The 15614-nt window shown below is 27.6% G+C and overlaps 2 protein-coding genes across 2 annotated transcripts; both read right to left on the bottom strand.

Moving 5' to 3' along the window:
* Positions 1-4375: 4375 nt before the first annotated feature.
* On the bottom strand, positions 4376-6028 carry LOC119684073 (KH domain-containing, RNA-binding, signal transduction-associated protein 3-like). Its single transcript, XM_038098021.1, has 6 exons — positions 5721-6028; positions 5350-5471; positions 4918-5282; positions 4767-4862; positions 4625-4704; positions 4376-4554 (listed from the first exon to the last, which is right to left on the bottom strand). Exons 1-6 carry the CDS (start codon positions 5881-5883, stop codon positions 4421-4423), a joined length of 960 nt encoding a protein of 319 aa, XP_037953949.1. The 5' UTR covers positions 5884-6028; the 3' UTR covers positions 4376-4420.
* Positions 6029-10104: 4076 nt separating this feature from the next.
* LOC119684087 (KH domain-containing, RNA-binding, signal transduction-associated protein 3-like) lies at positions 10105-11858 on the bottom strand. Its single transcript, XM_038098037.1, has 6 exons — positions 11576-11858; positions 11188-11309; positions 10758-11122; positions 10591-10686; positions 10436-10515; positions 10105-10280 (listed from the first exon to the last, which is right to left on the bottom strand). The coding sequence occupies exons 1-6, from the start codon at positions 11733-11735 to the stop codon at positions 10147-10149; spliced, it is 957 nt and encodes a 318-aa protein (XP_037953965.1). The 5' UTR covers positions 11736-11858; the 3' UTR covers positions 10105-10146.
* Between the last annotated feature and the right edge of the window lie 3756 nt (positions 11859-15614).

The following is a 15614-nucleotide window of genomic DNA, read 5'->3' as shown; positions in this document are numbered from 1 at the left end:
TTATAATTATTTAACAGGCTTTTTAAATTATTTTTAAAAATTATAATTATTTAAAACAATATTTCGACTATTTTCTACAGTCAACTTCAAAAATATTAGCTTTAAGCTAAATATTAGATATAAACTAATTAATAAAAAGTAACAAAAAATTACATTTTATTTAAAACAATATTTCGATATTCTATAGTCAACTTAAAAATAATTAGCTTTTAGCTAAATATTAGCTAAAAACCAATTAATAAAAAGTAACAAAAATATCAGATTTTATTTAAAACAATATATCTAGTAAATTTAGCTAAAAACTAATTAATAATAAATAAAAAAAAATTAGATATTATTTAAAGCAATATAGCTACTATATTCTATAGTAATCTTCAAAATTCGCTCGTTTCAAAAAAGAAAAAAAAATATATATGTATAATATATACATGATGCAGTATTTTTAAAATTTAAATTTTTAATATCATCACTAATTAGATAGAGCTGTTAAGCATTTCATTAATTTTATATACTAAAACACTGAAAAAAATGATATAATTAATAGAAGCGTTCAAAAAATTTTGAGTAAATGCATTTTTCAATATAATTAGTATTAGCTAAATCTTATAAAAGTCTAAGTCAGTGCAAAATTTTTGGTAAAAATGGTTAGATTTTTGTGCCTATTCACACAGCGCAAGTAATTGTAACTGACTTCATTCAAGTTTCTCTTTTAAAAACATATTCATACAGCATTTTATTATAATTATTTTATTTTCATAATTATTTTTGTAGTTGCGTTCGTAAATCGCAATTCGTAATCTATATTGCGAATTATATACAATATTGGTGTAAGATTGTATTATTGTGAATTACGAATTTAATTTAAATTAGATTTTATACAAATGACAATTCAAATAAAATAACATCTGTAGAGTTTTGATTGCAAAACGGATTTATAATTTAAACTTGATTTTGTTACGAAGAGAGATAACTTTCAACACAGCTTTTGTGACAGATAATACACAGTTATATATTTTAATACTCAAAAAATGAACAAAATGTTATTAAATTCCCACTTACTCTCTCAGTTAATATATGCAAGAGAATGCACTTTTATGCTTTAAAGAACTTTTCAATACTTATGAACAAACTTTATGCTTAAAATTGTTCAAGATTTAAAAAAAAATCTTTGAAAAATGTTTAGTGCCACTGTCTCAGAAATAAAGCTTCAAACACTCTTTAAATTTGTTTAAATGTCTACTACAATGTGTAAATGTTTAACTCTATCCGAAGGATCTAATATGCCTTTGTATGACTTTATAGCTAGCCAGATTAACATAACGTAACCTGATCCGTTAGGTTAATTTCATCTGTCAAATTTCGATAAGTTCTTTTTCGGGAAATATATTTTATAATATTGCATTCGTCATTTTTGTTGCAATTTCCCTTAATTTATTTTATACTAAGTTGAAAAGCACGCTCTTGTACGGTTAATCAAGTTCATTAGTGACCTTAATCACGCTCTTGTACGGTTAAATAACTTTATTAGTTATCTTCATCAAATAAACTGCCTTAATAAAGGGAATGGGAACATACTATTAGACATCTATAAGATTTACTTGCCTCTGAGTAAATACTAAACAATTACTTAACATATCGCTCAAAAATAATTAAAAATGATAGTGAAAATTATTATAATTTAATAAAAATTTCCATGCAAATAACTAGCTTTTTGTAATAATGTTTGTTGCTATATAGAAAAGTAGAGGGCTATCTCCATTTTTGTCAGTCACCAACGAGTGTTCTGCATTGACGCCATAATATATCTTTATCGTATTCAAGACCTTTGCGCATTTCAGTAACAGCAAAGTATAAGCGGTGTGATACTCACAGTGCTTATCAGTTTTTAGTGCAATGCACTTCATGCATTAACAAAATACTTCTCAGTTTTATTAGATAATATTTTTAATAATCTTATAAAAAATTGACAAATTTATTTTAATGTTAATTTTTCATTCTCTTCTCTCACTCATCACTAAAATGACTGCTATGTACCATGGATAATTGTACTTGTTGCGGTATGTGGCGATTTTTGACCGTAACATAATCTAGTACAGTACTGAATGAGTGTGGTGGGTATTCTCATATACCGTATCAACCTTAAGTACTATACCCGAGTAAAATGTGCATGAATCTAATACTTAAATAATTTTAATAAAATTGACATTTTTGTAGCTAAATGTAATCATTCGTGTGTAAAAGTAATTTACAATGAATATAATTGCTGGGTACACGAAATGTTAGTGTACCCAGTAATTCATAACACATATAAGCTAACATTGTAATAATGTTATTGTCTCATACAAATTACCTACCATAAAAATGATTATAGTGTAAAAAATGTACCATGTCTGATATTTATATAATTTAAGTTATATAGTTTAAAACTATTGTACACACAATTTTTAAAGACATATTTTATATTTTTAAGTGCAGTTTTTTATTAATTCTTATTTTGGTAAATTTTTGTTGTAGTTAGCCTATAATTTCCCCTTAATCCTTAGTTGCATTTTAAACCATAGATTTACACCAAGTTCAGCACGTCAAGTGAATTGAGATTGGTTTTATAATCTTTATGAATTTTTTAAGATGAGAATTTTTTTCTAAATAACGATAATGTAAATATCTCCAATATGCCTGAAGAGTTAGGATAAATTTAAAAGAGACAAGCTAGCTTAATTTAAATGTTGTTCTATCCCGCAGCCTATATAAGCGGTACTTGGTCGTCAGAGCTGATGAATGAATCCGAAATGTAGTCGCAACCGTAATAGACGTGTGGATTCAAAACATGAGTGAATTGCGCAACAAATACGAGGAGTAATATGATTTGTGCAGATGATGATGAAAAAGAAAAAAAGTTGAACGAAATTTGGTTATTGAAACTAGCCTACGTTGAAAAGACAAATCTTTGCCATTGCGATGAGTTAAAACCATACTTTGATTTCATGTGATTGAACATGGAAACAGATAAGAGAAATTATGAGAACTAAAACTACAGTTGTGATGTGAACTGGCTATAGACGTAATGTAAGTGAATGTTTAGTATATAGCTATTTCGTCACCTCAAGTGAACCATATATTTCTTACTTCATAGGGAAATCTTTTACATTTTAGACGTAGGCTTATTGAAAACCGTCCCACAATGAAAACGTGGTCACGAAACGCATTGATTCGACATAAAAAGAATTGACATTCGATGGATGTTAATTTCGTTGTGATATGAATAAACAGATGTAACGTGTATAGATGTTATATCCGTTTATTCCTACTGTTGTTCAATCAGAAAGACCGTTTGTATGGCATGCAGGGAAAAACTTCGTTTAGATTACCTAATTGTACTCTTTTAGGATAAACAGTTTCTGTGGCATATTACCATAAAAGACAAGTCCTATGCATTTATCATTCTCTTAAAAGTTTCAATGCAAACGTTTAAGACCAAAATATTTAGTTTCCTACTCTTTACGAAAACTAGTTAAACCATAGACGCAATAACAAACTTCTAATGAAACAACAATATTATGTATACGAAATTTATTGAATTAGTTCATTAATTTGCAATTAAATAAGTTATTATATATTTGTATAGAACTATATAAAAAACATTACCTTTTGCTTACCTTGTTGAATATTGAGGGAATTCCACACCAACAAAAATAAAATAAGTTGTCCATTAGCTACTGCTTTTTAAAAAGTCATATTAATATGTAATAATGTTCAAATAACGATCTCAATATTAATTATTTATAAAAATAAATTTTAATACAAAATAAATAAATATATATATATATAAATCTCATTTTAAAAGTATAAAAAAATAAAGTTCATTCCACATTATAGGTAAAAACAGTCTCAAAAGAAACGTATTTAATACCAAATTTTTCATCTATGTTATATATATTTTATATTTATGTATATAGAATGTTTATAAAGCTTTTTTATGCATTTTCATTTTATTTGTTGAATATTTATATGTTTAATAAATTTTATAAATCAAGTTTGTTGGGTAAATTATATTAAATGTAAGGTTATTTATATATATATTATATAATGTGATTAAAAGAATATAGATAATTTTAAGTTCGATCTACATTTGTGTAGTTAAATACTGCCATACTGTCTCATTATGAAGCAGAATATTTTTCTGAAATCTTATTAATGCAAAACTTAAGAAAAAAATAAAAAGTTTTATATAATTACCTGACTGAACTAAGTTATATATAATATTTGCAATATTTAAAATATGTAAATCGACTTTTACATGTATTATTAGTTATTAAATCATTATTTATAGGATTTATAGTTGCAACTTATTGATATTATAAAAATGTTTGAAATTTTTTTGTGGTTGTCATTACACTTTTTGCAATATTATATTTTTCGATTATTTATATTTATTTAAAATAGAATAAGAACTGGGTTTAAAAGGTTTTATAGGAGCTTCACGTAAACGTTTTGTATCTGTAGCGTAGGGTCCAACCAATTGACGTTTGAAGCCTGTTGGCATTGCTGTCCTTGCTACAAAAAAAGTTTTTAATTATCATTTTAATTATAACTATTGTAGTTATAGTTTCTGAATATAACATACCTTTAGCATACCCATAAACAGATTGGTTTTGACGGTTTGGAGCACGTGGATTATAGCTTGCTTCTACTGGTTCTTCCATTCTAAAATTATTATAATTTTATAAAAATATGATATTTAATATTTAAAATTAAAAACAACTTACTCGGGTTCCATTTGATCATAGGAAATATTTCGAATAAGATTCATGTACTTAGATAAACCTGACGGCCCACCTGATAGTTTTTTTTCTAGAACAGATCTAATTGAAAAAATATTTAATATTTGTTTTTTTTATATTAATTTTGGTAAATTACTTGTTGATATATGGATGAGAACCATTTAGTTGTTTAACTGACTGAGGATCGATTTCCATCAGTTCTCGAAATTGTTCATGAGAAACTTCATCGTTCTTATCTGGAACTATATATTTACGTATTTCTGCAAGAGCATATGCAATACGTGCATAACTTTCAGCAGGACTCGAAACAGTAGATATTTCGAGAAATAGATCTTTATTCAAATGAGAATATCTAGGATCACCTGAGCTACGCATTTCCTCTTCCTTATTGCGATCGCGCATTGAATTGCGACCTTTAATTGCAATTTTACATTGCGTTTCTTCTTGCAGGCGTCTTAAAGAATTTCCCTTTGGTCCCAAAATTTTTCCAGTAAAATTAAACTGTTTTTTAAATTAATTTAAAATTTTAATGAGTACATTTATATTGTTTATGGCACATCATTTTTACCTTTGGGTATTGTTTTACTGGTACAAAGACTTTTTGACTAATTTTAAGCGGTTTTTGCTTGTAGACGTCTGCATAGTATTCTTTACCAGGAATGCGGCCAGTTGAATAAATTTTATTGAAAGCTAAATCATTAATACAAAAACAAACAAATCATCAATATACTCATCCATTAAGTCAATAAAACAAAAAACAAAATGTTTTTTCATATAATTTTTCATTATCTACGGCTTAATTTTATATGAATAGATACCAAAAACTAAAATGTATATCAAGAAAACCAGTTCTTCAGGTGAAATTATTGTAATAAAAAAGCACATATTATGCAATATTATCAACTTTAGACTTATATAATTGTGAACAGTTTAAATTACCTTCATCAATTAATAATTTACATAGAGGAAAGGATTCTTCTAGGCGATCACGTTCTTCCTCCAAATCAGCTAGGAATTTTTGAGCAATCTCATTAATTTTTGGTTGTTGATGATCAGTGGCTTTTGGTTCATTCATTACGTGTTCTTCCGAATGTTCAGACATTTTTATTTGATGTTATTTTTTATAATGTAGGTGATTATAAGTAAAAATATAAATTCACAATTTAATTTTCAATTCTCTACTTCAATCAATAAAGCGAATAATGCCAACCACATCAATATGAGATACACACAAATTATTAGCTGCGATGAAGATACGTCATTTATTTATCGAAGTTTAAATAAAGTACTTAGATGTAACACTTATTACAAAAAGTAATAAATAAATGATAATATATATATATATATAAGTATTATATGTAAATTTAATCAATGGCATTCATTACAATATGGATTTTAACAAATGAAATGCAGTTGTTGTCACAGTTTCATAATAACTTAATATTTATAATAACTCTCGGAACATACCTTAATTTACAAAGAATAAAACAGTGAACGTATCCAATCATCACGATCAAACAGACGTAATTACTGTCAAAAATCATTTTTCACATTTATCATTATAGTATACAAAATAATGTTCTCGACTTTGTTTTCTAATACCAGCTCTGTTCCACGAGTTTGAGTAACACTGTGTATATACCAACAAATTAAGTAAATAAAAATTTGTGTTGATGTATGAATCAGCGGTTGTGCATAAAGCTGTTCCATGAAAATCTGTGTAAAGAGCGTAATTTGACACTTTACTTATATTACGCTCTCAGTTTGTACTTTACTTGAGTTTTACTATGAGTAGCTCGTGGAGCAGACTACTAAGAGTACTTAGGCTGCGATTACATTGCATGCGAATTTTTGTTGCGTTTTTGTACGAACAAATCAAATGTACGTAATTATATGTGAGTGATTACAGTTGCTGAAAACTATTCGCACGATGTGTTGTCTCCTTCGTGCGAACATTTGATTAAAATATTTTGTCTGAAATTGATTCATTCGTGGGAAATCGATGGTGAAAATAATGAAATTAAAAGATGTGTGTTTTTTTCATGTAATTTTAAATTTATAAATGGAAATATATATGAAAATATGTTAGTTTTAGGAAATGGATTGCGATTTGTTAATTTCTTTGGTTGAGAAACTGACAAACTCTTAATTTAATACGTTGATGAACAAAAATCATCAAATAATAGCCCACATACCTGAAATCCACTAATACTACTAAATTCCAACCTTTATAGTTATAATAATCATTTTTTAAAATTTCGCAGATACAAATGGTGTTTTGAGCATGTAATTTTTAACCTTCGATTTGTATAGCAAAAACATATGATTTCTTTAATTTGAGGCAGTATGAACACTTTCCAAACTAGCTTAATTTTATTTTAACGAAATTAAGGAAATTTAGCTGGTTTTTGGGTACAACACAAAGAGTCTATGAACTGCCTCAATATATGTGATATAAAGTTACCGTGCTTCAACATCACAGGACTCCATAAAAGTCTGATAAAGTAGGCTAACAGCAAAAAATTCGAATCATGTGGACATCACCAACACCAATTAGCGAGATGACTGTTCTCTTGATTTCGTTCTTGCACGTAATTTGATAATTCTAAAACGTCACCCTTCTTGGCGAGCACTTCTCACATATGTCAATGAACCTGTCGGTATCACAGGACTGTTTCTTTCCGGACATGAGATATTTAACATTCGATCTTGATTTGGCAACAATTGCAGACCTTTGCAAAACGTGCACAAAAATCATTAATGAAGTTAAAACTGCAGGAACTTGGTCCATATAAAGAGTTGCCATTAGACAATCCACTGTATTCATGTTCCTTATGTCGACTGGACCAACTGTAGTGCTGAAACACTCGAAATTCTTTTCATTTTCCAGAGAGTGTGGCCTGTTCAGATTATGAGCACACGCATGTCGGCTCAACGTATCTGGACAAGTCGACAAGCATTACATTACTGGGGAGCAAAGCGAAAAACTTCAACAATATCTGATGGCCTTACCAATACATCCGCATCTGCATCATGTTTACTCCAGTCATACCTGCAACAACTGTTAATACGCAACAATTAAGGGAAATATCCAGGGTAGGAACAAATTTTTAAAAGTTTCCCATATCGCATATCAGCGAAACTAAAGCCATCCAGATCCCTAGATGTTTTATGGTTTATGGTTTTTTTTATGTATGGATCTATCATGGGAGACGAGATAGCAAATATAACATATTTTAAACATTGAAATCGCCTTTTGATTTAATGCGGTGTTTAATAAAGTCTATATAACGTTTATATATTATCCATGGATATCTTTCAGGATGTGAATATAAACGTTTTATATGGGTCTTACATCCATAAAATGATTTCCTCTCATCGGCAAATGTGTTTTTCCGAAAAATTGAAAGTCGCATGGTGTCATATCAAGTGATCACGAAAAGAAATTGTCTGTAACTCAAAGGGCCCTTTTGAGTTTAGCCTTGGAGTTGCTTACAAATCTATTATTTATAATAGTTCTTTTGATTAATTCAGCAACCGATTCAGTTATGAAAACATTTCAATATTAGAAATAGTGGTATACGTAGTACACTCATTCACAAACTTTTTTTAATTGAAACACAATGCGTTATGATTTGAAGATTTATTGAAAATAAGTTACTACATAATTGTAAGTTAAATTTGAGTTCAAAAATAATTACCTTATATCCAAGATCTGTGAAAATATTTGGTACTTGTTAGAGTATATAGAGTTCCTTACCAGTAATGACAAGTTAGAATATCCATATCATTTGATTAGCCATTTAAAGTTTGATGTGAAATAAAATATTTAAGTAATAATAACAGATTCATATACTAAAACTTAAACCTTATATAATATTTACATTATACAATACTACACAGCATTTTATTTAATTATTAATACGGATGATACACCCGAACTATAAGATCTATTTTATAGAGTAATATTGTATTATGTCTCCTAAGCTAATATACTGTTTAATACAAAGTTTTTAGTTTTTTTTCTAATTGTTTATACAATATACTATAAAAATAAAATTAGTCTTTTATTTTTTTATGTTACAATGGACTCTTAAAATGTTGCAAATGGATTAGAAAAATTTCATTATTCCAAAAACGTGTAACATAACATATATTTTTATCTAATGTTGTAAGTATTGTTCCGAGTTACAGAATCATGAGACAAGTAATATTTAATTTTTGTTTCAGTAGGTTAGGTTAGATTATACCGGTAATTCTAAGGACCCACGCTTAGGTCTATGGTCTATTGACCCATTGTGTTACCGTAAAAGATTCAGAAAATTAAAAACCAAAAGTAAAAAAAAGACCTTAAAATAGGTAATCGCCGCCACTCATGCACTGGACATTAACGAAGCGATTGTTTCAGTAGGTAATAACTAATTTAGTTAGAAACGAAGACATCTATATTGGTAAATACAATCTAATTTTTAAAAAAGGAATGGATAGGTATTATCTTCACAGACATAAAATATCAGAGAATGGTTTGTATACTACCAGTAAATAAAAAGCATTGTTTGCACACATAAAATTCCAGGGAACAGTTTTCATAATAGCGGATATGGAACAAGGCTTCAAACCTAAGGGGTGATGTGGCCAATTCTAAACTATTTTTTTTAATTATTTAATTTATATGTGTGAAATATTTATAACGTAGAATTTAAAAAAAATAAGCATTGTTCGCACAAATCAAAACGTAACCAGCCTTAATCATTTAGGAAGATGTGCTCAATTCAAAACCTTTTATCTGTTTTTAACAGTTTTATAATTATTTTTTGCTTTTATATAGAATATTTATTACATTTTTAATAATTTTTATTAATTTCTTTTTTATTTATAAAATTTGATTTATAAATGATTTACTTATTATGGATTAAATTATATTGGGTAAGTTATGGTAAATGAAGGTATATTCTTATATATTATATATGATATTATTATAGATTATCTTCTTATAAATTTTAATTGAAAAAATCGTATAATAAATTGAAGTTCGATTTACATGTTTAATTTTAAAGAAATTTATCATTTTGTCAAGTAGTTATTATTTTTGAAATTAAAGTGAAATGATTATTTGAATGTTTTTACAATTAAGTACAACTTAATGCAAAATAAAAAATGAAGAAACTATAAAGATTTCTTTCGTATTTCGTGAGATATTTAAAATGTTATTATTTAGAACATGTAAATCAACTTTTACAGATATTATTAGTTTTAAAATATTAATTTATAAGGTTTAACAAATTATATGTAACTAATTGTAATTTTTAGAAATTTTGAATTGTTTGTGGCGGTCATAGTATTATTCAGTAATATTTATTTGTGATTATTTATATTTATTTAAAATAGAATAAGAATGGGGCTTAAAAGCTTTTATGGGACCTTCACGGAATCGTTTTGCATCTGTGGTATATGGACCCACTAGTTGACGCTTGTAGCCTGCTGGTGCTGTTGCCCTATCTATAAAATAAATTTTTTGTTACTCATAATTCGACAGATAACTATTAGTTTGGCTTAAAATTTGGATATGATGTTACTAGTATTTTTAAACTATTCTTAGGTTCCAGCCAACTTAATATTTAAATAGAAAAATTTTTCAATAGGCATTAACATACCTTTTGCGTAACCATAAGCTGGCTGAGCTTGGCGATTTGCAAAACGCGGATTGTAAGTTGATTGTGCTACAACTTCAGCTCTAAAAGTATTTTGTAAAAACATTCAAATATACTATATCTTAGCACTAAATTACTGTTTTTGAAATAAAACTCACTCTGGATCCATTTGATCATATGAAATGTTACGTATGAGATTCATATACTTAGACACACCAGTAGACCCGCCTGAAATTTTTTTCTCAAGAACAGATCTAATTGAAGAAAAATTTATAGTTTGTTTTTTTGTATAGATTACTATTTTAAATATTATAAATAAAATTACTTGTTAATATACGGGTGGGATCCATTCAGCTGCTTAACTGATTGTGGATCGATCTCCATAAGTTCCCGAAATTGTTCATGAGATACTTCATCATTCTTATCTGGAACAATATATTTACGAACTTCAGCTAGAGCATATGCAATGCGTGCGTAAGCTTCTGCAGGACTTGAAAGGGTGGAGATCTCAAGAAACAAATCCCTATTTAAATGAGAAAATCTGGGATCGCCTGAAGCGCGCATTTCTTCTTCCTTATTTCGATCACGCATAGAATTACGACCTTTAATGGCAATTTTACATTGAGTCTCTTCCTGCAGGCGTCTTAAAGAATTTCCTTTTGGACCCAAAATCTTTCCACTGAAATTGAACTATAAAAACCGAAAGCATTTATATTTAGACAATGATACGATCTGACTAGTTATTAAAATGTTACCTTTGGGTATTGTTTAACCGGAACAAATACTTTTTGACTTATTTTTATTGGCTTTTGCTTGTACACATCTGCATAGTATTCCTTACCAGGTATTCGACCAGTGGAAAAAACTTTATCAAACGCTAAAAATAAATTGACAAATTATTATCAAGCAACACATTTTGAATAACTAAATTATTAATATATTAATATATAATTTGTGAAAAATGGAAATGATTTATTAGGAGCATTAAACAGAATTTAAATATCTGTTGATATTACCTCGTCTGAAGAAAATATTTTATTTCAGTTTTTCTCAACATGTATTATTTAGGTCAAACAATTTGAAGAACATGTGATTATTATTACCTGTCACAAAATATTATTATTTGTTTAAATATAAACTTACTTTCATCAATTAAAAGTTTGCACAAAGGAAAAGATTCACCCAAACGTTGACGCTCTTCTTCCAAATCGGCCAAAAATTTCTGAGCAACTTCATTAATCCTTGGCTGCTGAAATTCAGCTTTTGGTTCATTTAAGATATGCTCTTCTGAATGTTCAGACATTTTGAATAGTATTTCTATCTCTGACAATATCAAACTGAATTAAAAAAATTTATTATGCTACACAATTTTCACTTTTCTATTTAAATAAAATAAAATGAGGCCTACTTTGATGTACACACAAAATGATATACCACTCACTCATCTATCGGTATATTATTATCGATATAACATTTTGTATATAGATATGACACTTTTTTGAAAGATAATGAAATGCTGAAAGAATGTAGTGTTTACTCATTATTCAAAATTTTGAATTTTATTTTAACTTGATTTTGTATAAATTATAACCTGACAATAATTTTCATTGCAGGATTTTTGTAGCGAATGGGATGGTAATTTTAACTTTTATATAGAAGTGAAATGTGAGAAAGCGCTATTATAAATTCTTAATATAATACTAGATATTTGGTTTTAAGAATGAAATTGTTTTGAATTAAAACTAATTTTAAAATGTGTTTATATTGTATTTTTAACTATTTAAACCGATTTTTAGTTGTATGTAAACATGGTAAATGTCAGATTTTAGCTGTAGATTAAAATGTACTTTAATTCTATACCATAATGTCCTGTGCGTGTGGAAATCCTATAAACTATCGGTGTAAATGGACTGTAAACTAATCAAAAAATTCGAATATGTCCTAAGACCACTGATGATGAGTACTATGTATGCTCGAAACAACGTTATATGGTTAGTCAAATTTCAATAAATTAAATAAGATTTTTGTCCTTGTCTTTTCTTTGCTAATCGAATCCGTCTACCTTGTAAAAGCTTTTAGTTCTCTTCTGGATTTACGTAGCATTAAGGCCTATGTTATGTAAAGTGTTACGGGCACATCAAAATTGACTCTTTCGGGCAATGACGAAAATCCATGTTATGCGGATTATCACATCAGTTTACCAATTTCGTATTTTTACTATTACTTTTTTTTATGGGTAAATTTTAGTGGAAATATATACATACATACAACAATTCTGACTGAGTGACAATGCATTTATTTTTCAAACTCTTAGTTTTTTAATTTACATTAAAAGCAACAATTTTGATTTTGATGTGCATAACATGAGCCTAGGACAAAATTTTTTTTAGTGATCTCTTTCAGGAATCACTTATCCCTCGAATACATCCATGAATCTATATAATATTTGCTGATTGGTTTTTCCCTTTTCAAAGAAACATCTAAAAATACTGATGTCATAACTAACTTACTTTGAACAACTGTAACATCTTTAATTTTGTTTTTTAATTTTTGAGATGTCACGTCAAAAATATATAAAGTCGGTTTTGTTTTTTTAAGAATTTTAGCTTCAATTTCGATCATTATTTTTAGTATTTTTGGCAAATTTGCTTTTGTCTTCATCAGGAGAATTCCTAAATATTTATCTTTAATTGTTGATTGCTAATTTGTTTTCAGGGTGTGGTGATTAAACCATATTTAGTTCATGATTATATTTTGCATGAAGAAATCCTTCTTATCAAATATATCTAAGTAGCGCACAGTATCATAAATACTATTAACAACTTTGCATAGTCAATTAAAGGTAAAATTTTTGTTAAAGACGTTAAATAAGATTACGTCGAAGATCGTAAGAGTCCACTTATGCTTATTCATCCATTGTGTTACAAAAAAAAAATTCCTAAGGTACAAAAATCACCTTAAACTTTATTCAAAGCGTAAAATACTCTTTAAAGGTAGGTCTGACAAGATTCTTGAAAAAGTGAGACCCTAGCATAGTCAATTGATGCCGCATATGCACCTAATAATCACAAAGCATATGTAACGCACTTCCTCCCTTCAACTGCGACAGAAGTGATTAAACTAGAGATTCAATCTTCTAGCATGGTGCCCTAAACGCCAGTGATCCGTCAACAAAACTACCAGAACACTGATATCTTGACATGGCATCTCAATGAGAATGCTAAATTTTTTCTTAATATAACGCGGCCAACTTACATACAGATGCGTGTATAACGTTGAGTCTTACCGCCTTGAGTCTTACAAAATACTATTGTAGATTTTGTTCTTAAGTAATAACCCATTTTTATGACCAGTGTCATTTGTACCTACATGATGGTGTTTAAATACAGCATTGCAATCGGTGACGATTGATTTTTCTGGAACAGAGTGCACGTAAAGCCTCTTTTAGATTTAATGGTGTTTTCATTTTTTCATAAAATAATGTTTAATTTATGCAGGAAACTTTTTTTTATGTATTGTTTCGAAAATATTGAGTTAATTCACAAAATTTGCAAATTGTCAACTAATAGTTGGAGAATAATAAGAAAATAAGCGCCGATGAGCTTGATTAATTCTGTAGGAACCCTTATACAACCATTTTCAATGTTAAAAAAAAATCATTTTGAAGAATTTATAAAGAATTATCATATGATCTAAGTATTTATTTAAAGTACACTCATCACTTAAAAACTAATTAAAAGATTTTATTGTATTCAAAAATATTTACCTTATATACAATATCCTTTATTCCCTGCAGCACATTGAAAAGGATCCTCGGGGAATTCTGCTTAGTTTGTCTTCCTGAGAAATAGTAAATTTTGGCTGGCATGGTAAGTGACGCTTGGTTACTGTTGTGACTCCTATTACTCTTTGCACTTAATAGTCCAATAATGACATTCGCTTTCAATTATTGAAAAATAAAATTAAACAAAACCAGAATTCCACAAAATATACGGGTAACTAGAAAATATATATCACATGCAAATACGATAAAATTGTTGTTTTGTTTTTTTTCCCAAATCAGTTTTTAAGTCATGATGATTAACAACAATAATTGGAAAATAAAAAATAACAATAATAATTTATAACGTAATAAATCAGTTAAACACAACGAAACTATAAGGTATGTTTAATATATGTACTGATTATAGTTCTCAATTTATAGGGTTTTCGAATAGCAAAGAAAGAAAGGACAATCACAAAAATTTAGTTAATTTATTGAAATCTGGCTGACCATACAACGCTGTTTCGAGTATTGCCAAGTACTCATCGTCAGAGGTCTTAGGAAATAATCGAATTTTTTAATTAGTTTATAGTCCGTATATAATTTGTTTGGACTGCAAGTACCAGGCTTAGAACTAGTGCCTGTCAAATTAGAAGCGATGACTAATCGTGCACAAACTTTCAGTGCTCTAGTTCCATGTTTTTTGGTATTTTTTTTATTTAATTAGTGACATTAGTTCTCAATTTACTTTCTTTATTAGCATATGAATATTGGAAATTGTTGAATCTAAATTTTTTTATAAGAATATTGTAGTTAATGGAGAGACGCTTCATTTGAGAAACACTAAGCTTATTTTGTATTAAATTTGTCTCCAACATTTAATAACTGAGTGATGTGTAATAATAATAATGTTAGAAAAATTAAATTTGTTTTTAATAATTACAGTGGAAACCGAAAAAATACATATATACGAATGAATTAAAAAAAACTGTTAGGACTTTATACACTGACAAATTTAAATATCAGAAATATTTTCCATTACATTGTTTTAATTAAGAAATTTCGATTATAAAAAAAGATATATTCAATTCTGATCTTTTTTCATCACTGTTATATATATTTGTTTTGAATATATATTTAATTTTTATATGTGAATTATTTATAAGATTTTTAGATAATTTTTATGCATTTATATTTTATTTATTAAATATTATTTATAAATGATTTCTTTGTCTTCGATTATATTTTATATTGTGTAAATTATAGTAAAGTTAATGTATATTCTTATATATATTATGTTGTAATTTAAATAATATGAACAATATTTTTAAGTTCGATTTACACATATATAAATATAATTTCATTGTGTGTTTAGTGAATTTAGTTTAGTTTTTGTACTTAAAATAAAACAATTTTGTA

This window comes from Teleopsis dalmanni, chromosome 2 (assembly GCF_002237135.1).
Source record: "Teleopsis dalmanni isolate 2A chromosome 2, ASM223713v2, whole genome shotgun sequence".
NCBI classification, from domain to species: Eukaryota; Metazoa; Arthropoda; class Insecta; order Diptera; family Diopsidae; genus Teleopsis; species Teleopsis dalmanni.
This window is presented reverse-complemented; position numbering and strand designations above follow the sequence as displayed.